This window comes from Eurypyga helias, unplaced genomic scaffold (assembly GCF_000690775.1).
Source record: "Eurypyga helias isolate BGI_N326 unplaced genomic scaffold, ASM69077v1 scaffold5420, whole genome shotgun sequence".
In the NCBI taxonomy this organism is placed as follows: domain Eukaryota; kingdom Metazoa; phylum Chordata; class Aves; order Eurypygiformes; family Eurypygidae; genus Eurypyga; species Eurypyga helias.
Genome location: NW_010223838.1, coordinates 102,805 through 122,864, shown reverse-complemented (window position 1 = coordinate 122,864; position 20,060 = coordinate 102,805). Strand labels below are relative to the sequence as shown.

General features: G+C 38.6%; 1 protein-coding gene across 1 annotated transcript in view; it reads right to left on the bottom strand.

Annotated features, from left to right (window-relative positions):
* TMTC2 (transmembrane and tetratricopeptide repeat containing 2) overlaps positions 1-20,060 on the bottom strand; it is a 109,366-nt gene that overhangs the window by 87,927 nt on the left and 1,379 nt on the right. Inside the window, exon 3 of the mRNA XM_010154700.1 lies at positions 7,560-7,572. Within this exon, the coding sequence (XP_010153002.1) occupies positions 7,560-7,572 (13 nt within the window). The remainder of the gene's footprint in view (positions 1-7,559; positions 7,573-20,060) is intronic.

The window sequence follows — 20,060 nt, the reverse complement described above, 5'->3', positions numbered from 1 at the left end:
AATGATATTTTGCCCTTTAGGTTTGATAGGTGGAGGAAGTGGAGAACACCTGGTGCTTCGCACACATATTTTTTGTGACTGTTTACTTGACAGGTGAGAGACATTACAGCATAACCTTCTGAGAAGTTGATATTTTCCACAGATACACAATAAAATGTTAAAATATGCTAAAAGCTCATCAGCTTATCCCAGGAACTCAAAATATCTGCTGTCACTCAGACGTCTAGGCTTTCTAATCAGTTGCTGTTTAACATTTAGCTAAATAATAGTTGACATAAAAAGTAAGATTGGTCAAACACATTTTAATACCCTCCTTCATAATAAAAATTTCTACTAGCCCTAGACAAAGACATGCACACCACTCAATCTCACTGACAAAGTGTCTCTTCAACATGGTTGAGAGAGATGCATGGACAATTAGCAAGTCTTTCAGGTCCAGCTATTTTTTGCTACTTCATTTTATTGCTGAAATATTAAAGATTATACATTTAGATAAAAGACTTTGAAATTTTCACCTTTATGTTATCATTGATCATATTGAACCAAGAATAAGCAGTTGTGTCCTTAGGACACCACAGAGGTCACATGAGAGTAATTGGTTTTGGTTTTACTAAGAGAAAGCTTTCTAGGGCAAATTTGTTGTCTTGAAATGTACAAGTGAATTGTATCTAGATTTGGTGTGTATGACATTGCTTTTCTAAAGCAAAGGGCAACTTCTCAGAAACTAATTGAAGAAAGTCTTGTTCAGGTTTTCACCTGATCTGTTGTGTCGTTAAGGCAGAGACTGGACTGACCTGTCTTGTCAATGAGCTTATACAGTCTACTTGCATTTTCTCATCTCCTTTCTCAAGATTTACATTTTTATAGAACACATTTCTTATGACAAAGCATGAAGGTAAAAACAAGATCTAAAGATATCGGACCATGATTCACAATGAATTAGTAACACATTCTACTTCCATAATTTATCTACATTTTTCTCCTGATTACAAACTTCTCCAATCTGGCTTTCCTCATATAATAGGCTTCCATCTTTGATCTGAAGGAATATATCCACAATCTGGTACAAGATAGGCTCAGTCTTTGCTAGAGGACATGAAAAATGTCCCTTCAAGCATTATATTTCTATTATTCAATTATTTATAAATTAACAGTCAACTCTCAGTCATCATTATGCTGAAGTTGCATATTTTCTTTTCTAGCTTCCCTGATTAAAAAAAAAAAAAAAAAAATCAAACAATCTAGTCCCTGACTTTCTGCTCCTCTTCCCTGGTTTCTAACTTTTTTTACCTATAATTATCTCACACAAAGAAAATTTTAAAAAGTTTTGGCTTTCAAATATTAAAATATTACATAGCTAGGAATAACTTCATTCTTTCATTAGGGCAGAATATCACAGCCCACAGAATCTATTTTAATGATGGCTTCTCTCCTATGACAGCACACAGACATTCAGGCTGAATTCACTGATCCTTACCATCTTTACAAAGTTATGGTTGGACACTTTCACAATTAGCATCTTCAGATTATTCCTCTCCTAACATCTGGTTTGTATTTTGTAACACCACCCCCAACATTTCTTTACACAGTTGGCCTTTTTTCAAACAAATCCACTGCATTAACCAGCATTTTTTCAAACAAATTTTCACATCCACATTTCTAATCCATTTTTTGTAGTAGTTCCTAAATGGTTACATATATCCTCATAATTTACAGCACTCTAAACCCTATCTAATTCAATCCCAATGGCACTATTCTGAAATAATAAGTAATAGCATAAATTGGCAATATTTTGTAATGGTACATGGAAGATAGGAAGGGCAAAGCTGTATCCCAACTTTAGGTATGGTAATTACTTCTTTCACCCAAGTGAACATCTGTGATCATTAGTTTTAGATTATCATTTCTTACAAGGAAATTCACTCTAATCTCTTAAAGCCACTTTGAAAGTTCACATCATTAAGTTTAGGTCCCCCCTTCCAGTTCCAAACGTATACTTGAGCACAACAGAGAGCCTATTAATGAACACTTGGCAACATAAAAGCAGCAGCAGATGGGCAAGGTGCAAAAAGGCATAGGGAATGAGCTTAGTAGGCCAAAACCAAAAAACAACCCCACACTCTTCAAATCCTCTGCTATAATAAAAGGACGACATACATAAAATAGAACTCTTAGTCATCTGGAAATGTTTCAAATGTCCTCAAAAGATTACCTCTGTGACCTTAGGAGCTGTCATTTGTGTTATCTCCTTTCATTTGTGGTACACTTGCGTCCTTTTAATTTCAAAATCCTCTACAAAATTTCTCGGTGCATTTTAAAGGAGTCTTATGAAATACTCACAAAGAAACAGAAAAGTACATGCTATGTATACTTCTACTGAGTGAGAAACTAAAAAATTAAAGCCTGAACTGTAATTTAAACTATGAACTCAAGATTCAATGACAATGAATTAATATTTTTCTTATTACATTGCATTCTCTTCATCACCTTGTTTTAATTTATGATCTTTCTAAAGAAAATATAGGATTAAATTAATACATATTCTTGTTTCCCACCTGCTCAAACTGGGTTGTTATCCTCAGAAAATTATTTTAGTGACAAAAAATAATGCATCCTGCTTTTGTGTGGGTTGTTTTTTGAGTGGGGCGTTTTTTTGGTTTGGGTTTTTTGGTTTTTTTTTTTTTTTTTTTTGGGGTTTTGGGCTTTTTTCAGCCCCTCCTGATTGTCTCTAATGAATTCTTCCCTTTGCTGCTAACAGTCTCTCTCACTTCACTCTCTTTGGCAACCATTAAATCATTCTGTTTTCACCACCCTTGGGTTTCTTCTGAAACACTTAAATGTCCACGTATTCTTTTATTTTCCTTTTACAAAAGTAATGTTGTTTGTTACTAAAAGCAGTTGTTAACTTCATGAGAAAATGCTACTTGGGCACAAAGTCATGTCTCATGATCCTGGTATTTCCAATCACTTACCCACAACTTTCTCCCTTATTTAAGCAGCCCTATGGCAACCTTGTATTCTTTCCTGCAACATATCAAATCCCTAACTAAATAGGCTAAAGCAGATTAACTGTGATTCAACAATAGGAATTATGACTTTGCACCAAGCATTTCAATGTGATCTTCATCCAAATACTTTTTGTGCATGCTGTGAAAAATATCACAGCTTTTTAGAGATAGGCATAAAACTTAAAAATCAAATCTAAACTCCCAGATTAAGGCTTATATACAACAATCCCACACTTCCATATCAGAGAAATATTCTAGTAGAACAAAAATCCTTCAGTATCTTGCTGCTACTAACTTCAGATGGAAAGTTCCTAGTGTCCAGTGAGGTCCCAAAAAGTATTCTTAATGAGGAAATTGATTAACCAGACCTGTGTGGCAGTCATAGCAGAATTAACATGTCCAGTCTGAAGCAGCCGTAGGTAAACATTTAGGATTTACTTACTGCTATTACGCACCACTGAAATTTTTTACCATCCAATGTTGATTTACTTTCATTAGTTTCTAACAAATGAATTATTTTCTCCCTTAAAAAAAGGGAAAAGCTACCCAAAACAGACTCATGTCTCCTTTTTCTGCTATTTCTCCAATAAATTGAAGAGTATCAAGAGAACTATCTTGCATAAGGACTTTGAAAGCCATGCAGTTTGTTGTCAGAAAACAAAAAAACCTTTTTACCAAGGCTTCGACAGTTTAGATCTTGTTTCACCGGCCTCCCATTTTTAGGGAAGTATGTCTAGATACTCCCTCACTGAATTCAGTCATTCACGGCTTACACACTCAGAAAACATGGTCACATACCAAGCAAAGCAAAATGTGTGAGAACTTGCAGGATCTTGAAAACACATTTGTTCATTCAAAAAAAAACCAGTTTAGTATAAGTAATATCAGAACTACTTTTCAAACTATTTTCACAGCCAGGAAAAATGTCATTGTTTCCCACATACAAGTAGAGCTGCTCCTATGATGGCTTAAGCATGTCATAAGGGCAGCTTTTATTAGACCAACAAATATCAAAGAAAAAAAAAACAAAATATGAACAACAACTTTTGAAAATTAATCATAGAATGGTTAGGGTTGGAAGGGACCTTAAAGACCATCTAGTTCCAACCCCCCTGCCATGGGCAGGGACACCTTGCACTAGACCAGGTTGCTCAAAGCCTCATCCAGCCTGGCCTTGGATAATTCCAGGGAGGGGGCATCCACAACATCGCTGGGCAACCTGTTCCAGTGCTTCACCACCCTATCCATGAAGAATTTCTTCCTGATGTCCAATCCTAATCTACTCCCTTTTAATTTAAACCCATTACCTCTCGTCCTGTCATTACAGGCCCTTGTAAAATGATTCTCCCCCCCCGCCCCCCATCTTCCTTGTAGCCCCTTCAGGTACTGGGAGGTGCTATAAGGTCTCCCTGGAGCCGCCTTCTCTCCAGGATGAACAAGCCCAACTCTCTCAGCCTGTCCTCACAGGAGAGGTTCTCCAGCCCTCTGGCCATCTTTGTGGTCTTCTCTTGACTCACTCCAACTGATCAATAACCTTTTTGCTTTGAGGGTTCCACAGCTGGACGTAGTACTGCAGGTGGGGTCTCACAAGAGCAGAGTAGAAGGGGAGAATCACCTCTCTCGACCTGCTGGCCACACTTCTGATATAGCCCAGGATACGGTTGGCTTTCTGTGCTGCCAGCGCATGTCCAGCTTTTCATCTACCAGTAGCCCCAAGTCCTTCTCCTCAGGGCTGTTCTTAATCCATTCTCTGCCCAGGCTGTACTTGGTTTTGGGACTGCCCCAACCCAGGTGCAGGACCTTGCACTTGGCCTTGTTAAACTCCATGAGGTTGGCACAGGCCCCTCTCCAACCTGTCAAGCTCCCTCTGGATGGCATCCTTTCCCTTCAGCGTGTCAACTGGACCAAACTGTGTCATCAGCAAACTTGCTGAGGCTGCACTCAATCCCACCATCCATGTCACTGACAAAGATGTTAAACAGCACCGGATCGAATACCAAACCCTGAGGAATGCCACTCATCACCAGTCTCCACTCAGACATCGAGCTGTTGACCACAACTCTGAGTGAGCCTCTGTTTTTATCCACCAAGTGGTCCATCTGTCAAATCCACGCCTCTCCAATTTAGAGACAAGGATGTTGTGCAGGGTGGTGTTGAATGCTTTGCACAAGTCCACGTACATGACATCAGTTATCCTTCCTTTATCTACCAAAGTTGTGACCTCATTGTAGAAGGCCACCATATTCATCAGGCACGATGAAGCCATGTTGGCTGTCACCAATCACCTCCTCATTTTCCATGTGCCTTAGAATCATTTCCCAGAGGATCTGCTCCATGATCTTGCCAGGTGCAGAGGTGAGACTGACTCGCCTATAGTTCCCTGGATCCTCCTTTTTTGCCTTTTTAAAGATGGGGGTTCTGTCTCCACTTTCCCAGTCAGTGGGAACTTCAAGAAGTCCTGCTTCACAGTTCAAGATGATCTTCAAGGACTCCGCATCCAGAAAAAGATTACAGTCCCATGTTAAAACCAGTTGGGCTTCACTCTCAAGGACAGCACATAGAATAAGGATATAACATTCAAGTACAAAACTGCTGAAGTTGTGATAATATTAACTAGACATTTACATTTAATAAGGCTTTCACAAGGAATCTGTATTTCTGAAAGCAGCCTATGTAATTCACAATTGGCTGTACCAGAGATGTAATTGCAGACTATATCAGATAACAAAAAAACTATGTATTGAAAACATGATGTACTTGAATTTCTACAAACACCAACATTACCAATAGGAAAAAAAGATGGAAAACAATTTACTTATTTGCTTTAATGCACAGGAAACAGTTTCCTGTAAGGTTTCAAAAACTTAAGCTATGTTATAAGATGCAATTACATGCTTTTAAAATGCAGTTCCAGGACTTGCAGTGAGAAAATTTCTGAGCTGTTTTGTTGCACATCTTCACGTTAACAGGATTGGAAGAAGTTTGTTGATGCTGAGCAGCATGGCATAACAAAACAGGTTAAGTCTGCAATGGTCTTTTGGACATGCACATTCTTTTGTAGGTTTTCGGGTCTTTTTAAATACCTTTTCTTAAAATAAATCTGAATATTTAACCAAAATACTGTAACCAAGTCCAGAGGATGAAATAGCAAAGCAGACCATCTGAAAGACTGACAGACTTACAAAGTTCCCCCTGAGGGTTTGAAGCTGTCTGCTACACTACAAGTAAAACAAATAACTGCTAAAACATGAATCTATTACCCCAGTGAAGCTGTATATTGGTTGATAACCATCAAGTGCCACAGAATGCAAGGTCACACATCAAATAAGATTTTATAAAATTTCACTTTTCATTAGTCTGCCAAAACTTATAAGAAAACATACACACACTGCCTGCAATAAGGATAGAGAACAGGTGCTGCATCCTCTGGCTGACAAGAACAGCTCTTCTGATTAATATAGGAATGTTCAGCCTGTATAGATTCCTAAATTTTGGCTTCCATATCATTCACTCAGCTTTCCAATAAATTCTTCATTTTTGGCATCATTATTCATTTCTCCCTTTCTTCCTTACACTTTAAGCAGCTAGTACAAAGAATTGGACTTAAGCAGGTGCTGAAACTCCTCCATTAGAATATATAGAGGATTTTTTGGGGGGGGGCTTTTATTAGGATTGGTATAGACCTGAAGCTAATAACACTGAGCATTAACAACTATGTCGGAGAATATTCTCTTCATTAATAAACCTAAATCACTGCTGCTTCAGAAAAAGGTTATCATTTCAGAACATTTATTTCTAGCAGGAAACCAGGCTATAACTGAAAAAGATCTATGCCATCTAGCTATTACACAAATATATCACTTCCTTATTTGATGCAGATTTGCAGTCACAAATATGAACAAAGCAGATCTCAGTGAAGAAGCTACACTGACATCCGTATCTTCATTATTTCACCTGATGATTCCAGGGGTGATTATCAGAGCACAGAGGGGCCATCTGGATACTGCCGTCTTGGAGACCAACCTGAGAGCACAAGGCCACATCAACCTTTTTGCTACTGTGCAATCACAGATTGCTGACAACACACCATATCGTGAGCGGGGCAGTGCCAAGGTAGAAGCAGTTATTTGCAAGGATCCAGAGCTAATATAATATCATATCTATCATTGTATACGATGGAATGAAAACAATTTTCTACACTGAAAATTCATGGATTTAAAAGAGACGTGGTTTTTAAAGTTGTGTTTAGAAACTGCACATCTTCAACAGAGACATATTAAAATATGAACATAGATGAACTGTAGTTTTGTGGTGTTTTTTTGGTTTGTTTTTTGTTTGTTTTAAATTTGGGTTACATGTAATACTTGAAGTATAACTGCAAGGAAAAGGTGGGACTGTTTAGAGATCACATAATTTGCCACAGCTGCAGCCAGCTCACAGTTTTGCCTTCAAGTACCCCAAAATCAAGTGAGAAGCACAGTTTTCATCATGTAAGGATATTTTCTTCTCCCTTTTCAAGCTTCCGGACTACGAAATCCTGAAAATAATTACTTTGTAGATTTGTAAAACAGAAAGAAAATTAAAACTTTCTGAAGTTAATGTTTACCTAAATTATCAAGACTTCCTTCTGATTTTGGAAGGCCTGAGATGATGACAATGCTGTTACTTTACTACAGGGTGTCCTGACAAAAGGAGGGCCCAAACACTCTGGTCAAACCATGAGTAGTATATATGTACCTGCCTGGCCAACTTTAAACTTTGTGCACTAATACCAATCTAGTATCAAGCAGCCAAAGAACCCACCTACTTACCTTGCCTTTAGACCCATTTTTGTAGTTTGTACAGTTGTAAGGTCCCTTAAGTAGCTTGAATACTTTCACATTATACCATTATCACTAACTGTGCAAGTATGGTACAGATCTAACTTGAGATAAGAGTTTCTTACCACTAAGATTTTTTACAAACGTTGACTAAAATAATCAATTAATTTCTTCTTCCAAGGAAAAGATGTCACTTCTAGAACAAAGATGCATGGACAGAAGGTGGGTCTTCTGGTTTTGGCTGGGATAGAGTTAACTTACTTCATAGTAGCTGGTATGGGGCTCTGCTTTGGATTTGTGCTGCCAAGTGTGTTGATAAAACAGGGATGGTTTCATTACTGCCGAGCAGTGCTTACACCAAGTCAAGGCCTTTTCTGCTTCTCACAGTGCTCCGCCAGAGAGTAGGCTGAGGGTGCACAAGAAGCTGGGAGGGGACACAGCCAGGACAGCTGACCCCAGCTGACCAAAGGGATATTCCATACCATATGATATCATGCTCAGAATATTAGGCTGAAGAAGGAGGAAGAGGGGGATGCTGGGAGTGATGGCATTAGTCTTCCCAAGCAACCATTACGTCTGGTGAAGCCCTGCTCTCCTGGAGACAGCTGAACACCTGCCTGCCCATGGGAAGTGGTGAATAATTTCCTTGTTTTGCTTTGCTTAATAGATAAAACAAAAGATGTGCATGTAAACTGTCTTGTATCTCCATCCAAGAGTTTTCTCACTTTTACTCCTCTCATTCTCTCCCCCATCCCAGCAGGGGGGAGGGATCAAGCAGGCAGCTTTATGGTGCTTAGTTGCCAGATGGGGTTAAACCACAACAATGGGATGGGGTGTTCTTCATTTTAAGGGTGTTTTTGGATTTTGATTGGGATGAGGTTTTTTTGTTTATGTTAGGGTGGATTTTTCAGTTAAGGTTGTATGTTTTGGTTTGGGGTGTTTTTGTAGGATTTTTTTTTTTTCCACATGACAGAGAGGTATGTGAATCAGTAAGAGATCAGAGAAGGAGCAAAGGATACAAGGTAAAGATATATATTATGCAGGTAACCTTCCCTTCAATTAATATGCAAGAAGGAGCTCTACAATGCTAGCTGAAAGGGAATTAAAACTGTGATAAGGCACCTACCATAAGAGAAAAAGCTAAGAGAGCTGGGTCTGTTTAGCTTGGAGAAGAGGAGGCTGAGGGGGAATCTCATCAATGCTTATCAATATCTACAGGGTGGGTGTCAGGAGGATGGGGCCAGGCTCTTTTCAGTGGTGTCCAGTGACAGGACTAGGGGCAGTGGCCATAAACTGGAAAACAGAAGGGTCAGCCTGAACATGACGAAACACTTCTTCCCTGTGAGGGTGACAGAGCACTGGAACAGGCTGCCCAGAGAGGTGGTGGACCCTCCTTCTCTGGAGACTTTCAAAAGCCGCCTGGACTTGTTCCTGTGTGATCTACTCCAGGTGATCCTGCTCTGTCAGGGGGGTTGGACTAGATGATCTCTAGAGGTCCCTTCCAACCCTGACCATTCTGTGAATCTGTGAATCTACAGTTGGTTACTTTTTTCTCTGGAAGAAATTATACTTAGAATTTTCTTTGTAAATAAACAGGATTGCACAATCATGGAACCAGGTATATTTTTAATCCATATTCTCAACTAGAATTACCCACAAAATGCCAAGATCTTGGTTAACAGCTCAGGTCAAAAGAGGTAATAGTATATAACGTTTTAAAAAAAAAAATCAAACAAGAAAAAAATCACTCTACAAAATTGCTAATGCTGACTTTCCACAGATTTCAAATTACAAAAAGCCAAAAATGCTATATATAAGTAGTCCAAAGAACCAAGAAATAAAGTTAAAAAAACCTGGCATTGCTTCCCCTTTAAAACTCATGAGAGCTATTTTGTGGCGGTGTTTTGCCACTTCTAATAATGTCTTTTAAGGAGAAAAGTCTCCAAGTAAGAGATAGAACCACAATAAACGTACATTTTAAAAATAAACTGTAAACTCCCAATCCCTACTAAATAAACACTGCTGTTGATGCAGGATTCATTGTGCTCTACAGCAGTACAAACTGCCCAGGATACTTTTAAAATGTGCAGACTAAAACATGCAAAAAATTTATCCATAACCTCCAAAGTCCTGTTTTCTGGGAAAGAATTTACAGAGACTCGATACAATTCTACTCTCTCTTTTCCCCTGCTCCTTCATTGCCTTTATTAACTCAATATGCCCCTACACTCACTTTAAAGACTTCGTTGTTATGGGAATTTATTTCCATATTTTATTGTCAAGGAAAAAAACCAAGATTTTGGTGATTAAATGTCACAGAAGCTCTGACTTTGAAACAACCCAATCAAATCTACAGCCTTAGAAGTAATCTGTGTATGTGTCTGAAAGTCTTACCATTCTGATCATAAAAATGTACATATGTTCTACCTGGCATTTAAGAGCCAGGTACACAAATTCTTTCTCCCTTCCCCCAAAAGCTTCTGGATAATTTAAACATAATTTCCTCATGTGCATTTTCAATTAGTTTCCTAGAAACTTAGGAACAAAAAATATTTTCTTTTCCCTCTCCTCCCAATGTGGTCTATCTGCAGCATCAAGGGATTCTTCTCTGTTCTAAGAGACATTCAAGGTTAGTGAGGCTGGAAATTTACCTCCTAACAACTGACCCATAAAGTCAGCTACAGGATTGCAAGCCTGGGTTCCTTCCCTCCCCGTACCTAATCTACATTGCAGCTGGAAAAAGAAATACAGGCATAAGTAAAAAAATATTTTTCAGTTCCTCCAGTAGATATGCCAGAAAATGTTTGCTGCTTTCTATCAGAACTGGCTGTTTCCACTGTAAATCTCATACAGTCGTCTTTTCCCCCTTTTTAATATTGTAACTGTCTACATAGGTTAATGTTTAGAATCATTCAGCCTGAAAAAATTGTGCACATAATCATTAAACCATTATGACTTAAATAAAAACGAGCATAAGCTAGGAAATTCAAAAGTAAACCTAATACCAAGAGAAAAGTCTCTCTCGTGGCTCAGGGTTTGCCCATGCTCCTGCTCTTTCAAAACATGTTCTCCCAGGTCTGGTTACAGAGCTCATGCTCATGTACCAGGAACGGCTCTCATGGGTAGGACTCTGGGAAGACAACTCTCTCTGAGAATACAATTTTATCGAACAGACTTGAGTACTGCTTTCCAAGCACTACAGTTCTGAAACTTAGGTGACTACAGTTAAGATGCTCAAAAAAAAAATCAAAGCCTGATCTTCACATACTCTCAGCACTGTCATCTTTCTCGAAGGTTCTGTAACACACTGCTGGGAGTCAGAACTCAGAGCATCCAGAAGCTGCATCTGCTATTTAATCTATTTGTTTCTGGCTGGGGACATACTTAGAGGTTTTTCCCTTCTGACACCAGCAGCACATTCCCTGACTGCTGGGAGCACACATTCTAGCTTGCTACTTAGCTGTGATCAACCAAGTGCAATGGGTTCATTCAGCAAAGCCCATCAGGAGCTACAAGCTTTCAACGCTGCATCAAATCAGGACATTTAGGTTCCTAAACATGACATTGGAGGACTAATGTAAAGTATTCATGACTGAAGATTTGTACGCAAGGCGCAGGTATAAGCCTTCTGTCTGCAAGGCATATATACTTGATGAACACGGATAGGAATGCATGATTTTAACCAAGGCACCAAAATAGGTTGAAGCAGGAAGGCTTAGCTCCAGAAGCCAATCTACACAAAAGGAATTACACCAGGAGACGTATAACTCATTAAGACACCTTTAAGCTTTAGCACTGTATGTTGCTTTTCCCATTTTGTGGCCAGTACCCAGACAACTGACTCATGGCAGAAGCAGAGCGAGAGGGAAAAGGGACATGGCTTCCCAGGTCATGAACAAATGGAAAATTGAAGATGGGACAAAGCTGCATACATTTCTTATTCCTCAAATTTCACAGATACCCAAGTTCCCTTATCTCAGCATAAAATACTTAACACATTGGGCATCCCTACCACAAAGCATGTAATCTAACTTCTTTGATACGGACATTTTAAAGAGGAAATCTACCAGCTGTTAGAGAACACAGTTTGACAAAGCTTCTTCAATTAGGGAGCTAAAGGATGACGAAAAAACACCACCTGCAAATATTCCTAACATTCAGAAAAATAGTTATTACACACTATGGTAAGTTTGTTGCTTTCACTTGATTCATTAAATATTTTGAACACATTAAAATGTAGGAAAGTAACATTGTCAGATTGATATTATTTGCACAGGTTTTGTAAACTGGAAGTAGCAAGCCCACCAATACCCTGTAAATAAACAGCACCATGAAAAATTCACACTGTTCTTGATATTAGTAATTGGCATGTAACCTCAGAATGAAACATAAGTGCTAACACCAACTGTGCCAAGCCCCTAGAAGCTTTTTCACCCTGTGCTTCAAAAGAGATCCGTTTTAAGCCAGGGGGAAGAATGGAAGAACACATCACACTTTACCTGCTGCCATGCATCTTATGCAAGACTGAAGACAGTGACAATGTTTCTCTAACAAACTAACTTCTCCATTAAGTTGAAGGTTCTTCATGCCTTTACAATCTCTGTAAATATGAAAATACTTCTTTTTCATTTACTTACTCATTTATTAAAGAAAGTTTTTCCTTCTTTCCAGAGAGCCACTCTCAAATACAGTCTCCAAAATATTACTGTAGACTTCAAATGAGCAGATAAAAGTCATACAGATTTTAGTAGAAATTCCAGAAAAGGCATTACAGATTTAATATGAAAATATAATCCATTTTAAACCAGTGACTTCATCATGATAGCTTATGATTTCCTCATTAAAAAAGAAAAAGGTAAAATTTGCCTCAAGATGCTGTATTTCTGTCATGGCTGATCTGTTTCAGTGGTCTAAACCACCTCACGAAAATATTTTCAGGAAACAACAGTTACTTATACATACTGATGTCCAATTCAGTACCACTCCACTAACATCACAGGGACCTGCAAGAGATCAATATCGCTGAGAAGAAAGATAGTGGAGGCCAATCTTGCTTTTCTTATTTCAGGATCAAAAGGAAAAGCAGCAAGGAGCTGAGGGAGCTACAGGAAACAGCAGTATTAGCTACTTGAAATTGTCAAGGAAGAAGTAAATTGCAAAAAGCTTCTTTTGTCTAGGAAATATCTGCTTGGGGGAGGGGGAGCGATGGTCAGGACCATACAGGCCTCATGCTGCTGCCACCCAGCAGAGTGAAGAGAAAAGCACTGGGCTGGCTCATCCGCAAATATGAGCAATGTATGTACAGGCACATTCGTCTCAGCATTTCCACGATTTTGTACAGCCTGAAAGCTGCCAGAAAAATTAACCCCCAGCTGACCACTGCAGAACGAGAGATCACAGCCAGAGAACGATCTGCGCCCCAGCTGGCAATGGGGCTCCCAATCGTTCCCTCAGCTCTTGAAATGCAAAAGGTTGTGTCGGTGCATTAAATGCAACATTTAACAGCCCAGCACACTTGAATATACAGCTCTGGTTAGATAAAATTAACCTGAGAGGTCAGGTCATGTTTTGAAGCTGTAAGTTATTTATTATTTTTAACTGGGACAAAAGCAGTCTCAAGGAAAAGTATGTTTACTAAATATCTGACTCCAAGGATGAAGTCTGCCCTGGGAGGGAGCGGCTGCTGTCCTAGCAGTCTGAACACTGCATTTCAGAACCACAGGGCTAAGGCCGGACCATACCCATGCAAGCGTGTGAGAGAAATAACTTACAAAATAACAGCTTCCCGATCAGATTGCCAAAATACCCAGGCCTGTGTGTAAGTTCAAGCATAATAAAATTCCTTTGATTGTAGAAAATAAGCAGAAAATAAACCAGCAATCTAGATTTTCAATAGTGATAAACCCTGCTACAAAATGGCATAAATTGTAAATGCAGAAGAGGTGAAAAAGCAGTCAGACTGACTACTGTATTGTAAGGAGCTCTAAAGCCTTTGCAAGAGAAGGCCAAAACTGAAAATTGAAATCAAGAGCAGCATTTTATTTTTAAATTGCTTCCCAAAGCATGATAGTTCTAAAAGTACAGAGTTCAAAGAGTAAAGGCGGCAGAAAGTGGCTTATTTCAAGCTTAGAGTTTTCTCAAAAATCAGTAGCTTTTGTATCAAAAAGCCAGCAAGTCCTATTTTGAGGAGGAATCATATATACCAGCCACAACTAAGGCTGTTCAGAGACCATAAAAGAAAGCAGTGTTTTATAAAACTTGGTTTGGTGGTTGACCATGTCACCCATGGAGGCCCCAGGTTTACATCATTACCTTAAATAAAATATAGGCCTCCAATAAAATTGCTTTTACAAAACCAATACTGTCATAATAGCACTGAAAGTTAGATAATGCATCCTGCAATCCAATTTGTGGTTCACATTAAGCTATAGATACCAATAACTAATTCCACATGTGAGACAGACCTCCCGGGGGGAGATTTTAATCAAATAAGTGATGGGAAAAGAGAGGTTTCCTTATTTTAGTATAACAAACCCTCTGTACTAACAATATGGTGATCTGGTAAAATGTTACCATACTGTAGCAGTGGAACATGAGTAGAACATACGACAGGTTTAGATATTTCTATAAGGCAGTTTGTACACATAAACCACAGAGCAATTAATATTTCATCATTACCATTACATTAAAAATGAGCTTTAAATGCATTTGCCCCACCTTTTTAACTGCTAATGTTGTCCAGCTTCATCCACACTTAAAAAAAAAAAAAAGAAAAAGAGGACAAAAGGGCAGCACAGTAGGATTTATATTAGCTTTGTACTACTAATTGGACAGAAGACTGTGTACTGCGATGTTGATTAATGGTTCTGCTCTCAGGCTCGAGATTGCAAGTACAAAAGAATTGGGCTTCTGAATTTGCATATTTTCTGTAATTACAAACTTGATCACAGCATTCTCTCCTATTCAGGTTCCCTCCTCCCACCTCTACACTTCTGGAGGTTCAACATGCAGAAGCCTAGCCGCTGACAGGCACAACCGCCTGACACATGCGATACCTGACAACTCAATCGATCTGCAGAGCTGCCACACAACTTACACTGGAAGCGACTCAAGGTCTAAAATGCTGAAAAATCAAACAAAACCCTAACTTTCTTCCATAAAGAATACTTTGCTCCACTAGAACACCACTTTTTTTTTTTTGTTTTAATAGCTCTCATTTCAGTCAACTCATTTACAACCACAATAAATACACTTCTATCAAAACCTGCTGACTTAAAGACAGCGAATACATTCTTGTCAGCATGTGCTTCGAAAGCGAGTCAGACAGCATAAAACCGAGCTAACCAAATGAAACAGGGTCCAGACTGACAACTTTGCCAGCCACAGTGAGAGCATCACAGGCAGACGGGAACACAAGGCTTGGCAAAAGGAAAAAAATCAGCAGCCAAGTTCTACTGAAAAACCAATGTGCAGATGACAGGGAAAAGAGCTGGATAGTTTAATAAGTAGCTACGATATACATTTTTAAAGTGCTTTAAGAATAGCTTCTAAATAAGGGGTAATATTCATCTGCTCTGCTGGTGGTCCTGCTCTGCAGCTGCCTTGTTCAGAAGCCCTGCCAGTCTACTCAAAACACACTGGGATGCTGTCACATACTTGATGTGACAAATCTGGACACACATGATAATAGGTGTGAGCCCAGTAAACAGCTAATGGTCTTGTGTAGAAGCCACCATTTTGTATTTATTGGGCACTCAAGCCCCAAGATAAGAACAAACCAGAAAATGGGCTTGTCACCCCAATGCCATCTCCTACCACCTGCTGGAGCATTTTCAAAGATGCTTTTACCAGCCCATCCTTCACTGACCATCCTGAAGGTGGGCAGTGGTTTTACTATTCTTTAAACATAGTTAATCATATCTCCGTTACCTCAGTGGTATACCATGAAAAGGCTTATAGAAGCCAAAAGCCATAGTCTGGCAGAAAGGCAGCCCAGGTCCTTAACCACCCACTCCCCAAATCCCTCGCTCTTCACTCCGTGTTTCTGCCCCTGCACCTCAGCTTTCCTGTCAGTATCTGCCAGTATAGCTGTCTGTAGGGCAACGATGAGGACCAGATATAATCGAATTGATTCAGGTTTAAAATAACTCCTCAAAATATATCTGGGATATTTGGGGGATTTTTTTACCACCTGCATTTTCTCTCAGTTCCAGTTTGCAGCATAGTCTAGGAAACAGTTCTGTCAGCTCAGCAGAACAGCATTTTGCTTAGGTTAGGTAGACTGAAAGAGTTAGCTCCTTTCTACCATCCCATTATAAAGGTACAGCCGTGTGCTGTTTATTCTGCATCCAGCTTCATATCGTTACTGCTTCCTGAGGTAGTGCAGATTTAAGATCACCACCTCTTAAAATTATTTTCCTTTCTTCTTTTGCTCCATTCTACACTTTTCCTCTCCAATATACTACAAAAACTGTACCTTTTTCCTGGACTGACCTTTTTGATACCTCTCCCACCACCACCACCCTTTTCTCCTCCAGTTGCACTCCCCCAGTATTTACATCAGGAAAAATTCCAGAACAGGTAAATGGCACAATTCTTTCTAATTGCCCAGACATTCTAATAAGGAGTCTTATGACATGGGATTTTGGGTATTGAGAGGTTTTTTGTTTTGGTTTAAATGCCAGTTTTTGAAATGCTCAAGCCATTTGGATAACACAGAATGACTCATCTGTATATGGCTACTTTGGTCTCATGCAATTTGCAGTGAGAAATGTCTTTTCAAGCAAGAAAAAGTGCAGGCAACATTAAAGAAAGATAAATAAAACCCTTAATCCAAAAGTTGATTTTCTTTGTTTAAGGAGATTTTACATTTTTTCTAGGAAGAAATAATTTCTCAGGTCTTACTAGTAACATGTTTTCTTTATGGCCAAAGCAACAGGAAGAAAAAGGCAACACCCAAATGATCCCCAGAAGATGCAAAGTTGAAAGCTTTCTTCAACTTTGTTGGAGTCTGTGCTTCAATTCTGCATAATGTAAAATTTAATCTGTTGGCTATATACCTTGAGTTTTTATTTTCATTATATTAAATGCAAAGCATGAGAAGTAAAAAAAACCCCATGCACAAAAACCCCAACTAGTCTTTAACATTGTTTGAATAAACACAAGAAACCAAACTAAAATTAAAGCTTTTAATAAGAAAGCTTAGCTCTGTTCTTACTAACCTGTTCTTAATAATCTGACTAATCATTTCAGAAGAACCATCACTTTAAAATCCAACTCTTACAGCATAATCATCTTTAAATTATTTCAAAATAAATCTAAAAAGTAGTTTCAAATCAACAGTACATCATCTAACTTGCCTTCGTGGTCAGGACTTGTCAAAACATTGGTCAGACATGCTACAATCAAACGCCAGATTTCTCAAATGCATTGGCCATTCTCAAATTACCCACCCATCTCGACAAAATAACATACTCTGAAAACAATTTCCAGCCTTCGGATGGAACAGACCAGAGACAGTCTTACTAACCTGAACATTCTCTAAACAATATTTTATGTGAAAGGGTAAAATTCAAAGACCAAAGGAAGTACATGAAGACCAAGAAACTGATTCAGAAAATACTGACTGAAAAGGTGGCAGTGCACTAGAATAATCATTTTCAGTATCTTTTTTTAGGTAAATCCTAATGTTTTTGTTGCCCTAAAAAGTTTTTATCGTACAGTATGAGGCTCTGGAGAAGACTGAAGCTTTTGCTTTAATTGGCTTTTAAGCTACCTTTGTTCCCCTTTGACACATCTGCCTTCATTTATTTGTGTTGAATTTACAGTGATTATCCTTACAAAAGGCTTGTATTGCAGTCCTTAACTTCCCATTGAGTGCCTGGGAACAGGAAACTTATGCTAGCCATAAAGGCCACGCAAAGCCGGAGTACAACAGACTACACAAAAAAGTACTCAAAAGAGAAGCACCTCTAGTAATACGTTCGGCTAATGAGAATGTTCATGGCATCCCAAGACCTGCAGGACAGTATGTTCTTGCAAAAATGTATGTAATTTGTGAATTATTTTTGTGAAGCTTAATTAAAAAAGAAGCCTTACTGAAGATAATTTATAACCGAAGCTCCTAGCTCACCACTGTAAATGAATGAACAGAAGCTTCCTTAGTATTGAGATAAAACGTGGCCAGCAGTGCTCAGCCTGAACATAAGTACAAGGAAAAGGTCGCCTAGTAATTTAGAAAATAACGAAATGCACTTCTGGCAGATTAAGCAAAAGATTCACATTTTTGTTCACAGTGGTCCCTCCCCATAAAACTCCCTCCAGCTAAAATCCAATCCCCACAATGATTTGTAGTCTACAAAGCACAGATTTGTTATTTCTATTATTACAGATTAAAAAAAAATCAAAACAAACAAACAGAAAAACCCCCATAAACATCAGGCATTGACAGTAGTTTGCTCTACAAGACAAATTTGAAGCGGGGTGAAAAAACCCCACACAAGCCAGGCGTACCAGTGTAGGAGCTCCACACCTAGGAAGAGAGGCCTTGTGTTCAAAGAGTTTGGGTGTGGAAGCTTGGATTTCACCTGTGTCACTTACATCTCTTTTTGGACCAATTTTACCTTGGTTCTGAAGTGGTAAAGAAGGAAAAACATAAGAAAAAGTTTTCCCCATAAAAAGTTCATCAGAAATGTCTGCAAAAAGTATTGCTTTTGAGCAAAAGTGTTCTGTAATAAAAAACCTCCTAGCTCCACGACTGTATCTTGGTCTTTGCAGGTTGCAATAAGGGGAAGCTGTGAGAAACACCAGCTTACACCGGGTGCCGTACGAATGTTCTTACCACAGTTTAATTCTATAGGATAGTCTAACACTGGAGTTAAGAACCAAACTCCTTGAAGACCTTCACAAAAATCTCATCCTATATCTTTCAGAATAAAGCTTGCTATTACAGATGCACTTTTGGGGGGGAAAACAAACAAACAAACTAAATTAGTTTACTGTTTGTTTCCACTCAGCTTTAGGTGCGGGTAACATACAGTATTTGGCTACTGACTTTCAACAGATATCTTACATATTGCAATATACATGAGTGGAAAAAAGTGTAAGGAATGATTCTTTCCTTTTCAATTTTGTCAGAAAACAGCATGATTACTAGGTCAACATGTCACAGCAGTTTGAGAACTATCAAAGACTATTTGACTTTTTTTTTTTGACTCTACTATTTCCCTTGTATGCTATAGATATATATTCCATACAAGCAGAAATCATCACTTCAAAGTGCACAAGTTTTTAATTTGAGTAAGAAAGCAAAATTTTAAAATCATAATGTTTGAGATAGACTGCAAATCCTTATTTTGCTTTATTGTTTTACTGGTTATGTCTCACTGAAGAATGTGACAACACAAATCCTTATGAAACATTTTGCTTTTGGTAAGTCAGTATTTTTGTTAAAGAAAGCCACTTCATTGAAAATAAAACTACATATACCCAGCATACTCATTTGTACAGCAACTGATGTAAATGAGTCTTGACTTTAGCTGGGGATTCTGGATACCACTAAAATACATGTGGTTTCGGGAGAGGGAAGTTAAGGCGTTTTGGTGGGCTTATTTGTTTGTTTACTTATTTTACCTGTTTGTATTTGGGCAAGAAGTTAAAAAATTGAAAATATTTATTCTGTTAAGGCAATAATATATTTGAGCCACGGCTCCTACTAGGGGGAGAAAAAGTACATGCCAAAAGCAGGCGCCCAGGTCTTATGCATCTCTGTTAAACTAGAACAATAAGAGCTCTATCTTTGCCTCAGGGAGCCTGTAGATGATATCAGCTGCCGCACTTGCACGCCCCACCAAACTAAGCTGAGTTTGCAAGATACAAGAGGATAAGAGCATGAATGAATTCTTTGCAAAAGACAGCTAGATATCCAGTGTTCACCAGTAAACAGAATGAGGAGGGAGCTGCTGGAAGCAAGGAAAAGTAATTGAAAAAAACCACATCCCCAGCGTCAACTAACAGCAATGGATAACAACAATTGTTTAAACAAAATGTTTAAAAAAAACACATACTAAACTGCTTCAAGTGTTCTTTCAGCATTAGACATCTGTGCTTATTTTGGGGAGTTGACTAAACTACTAAGAATTATTGTGTACTTGAAAACTCATTTAGCACCTGCTTAACAGTGATTGGTACTTACGAATAGCTTGCAGGGAAAGAAGACTCACCTTGTACAAAG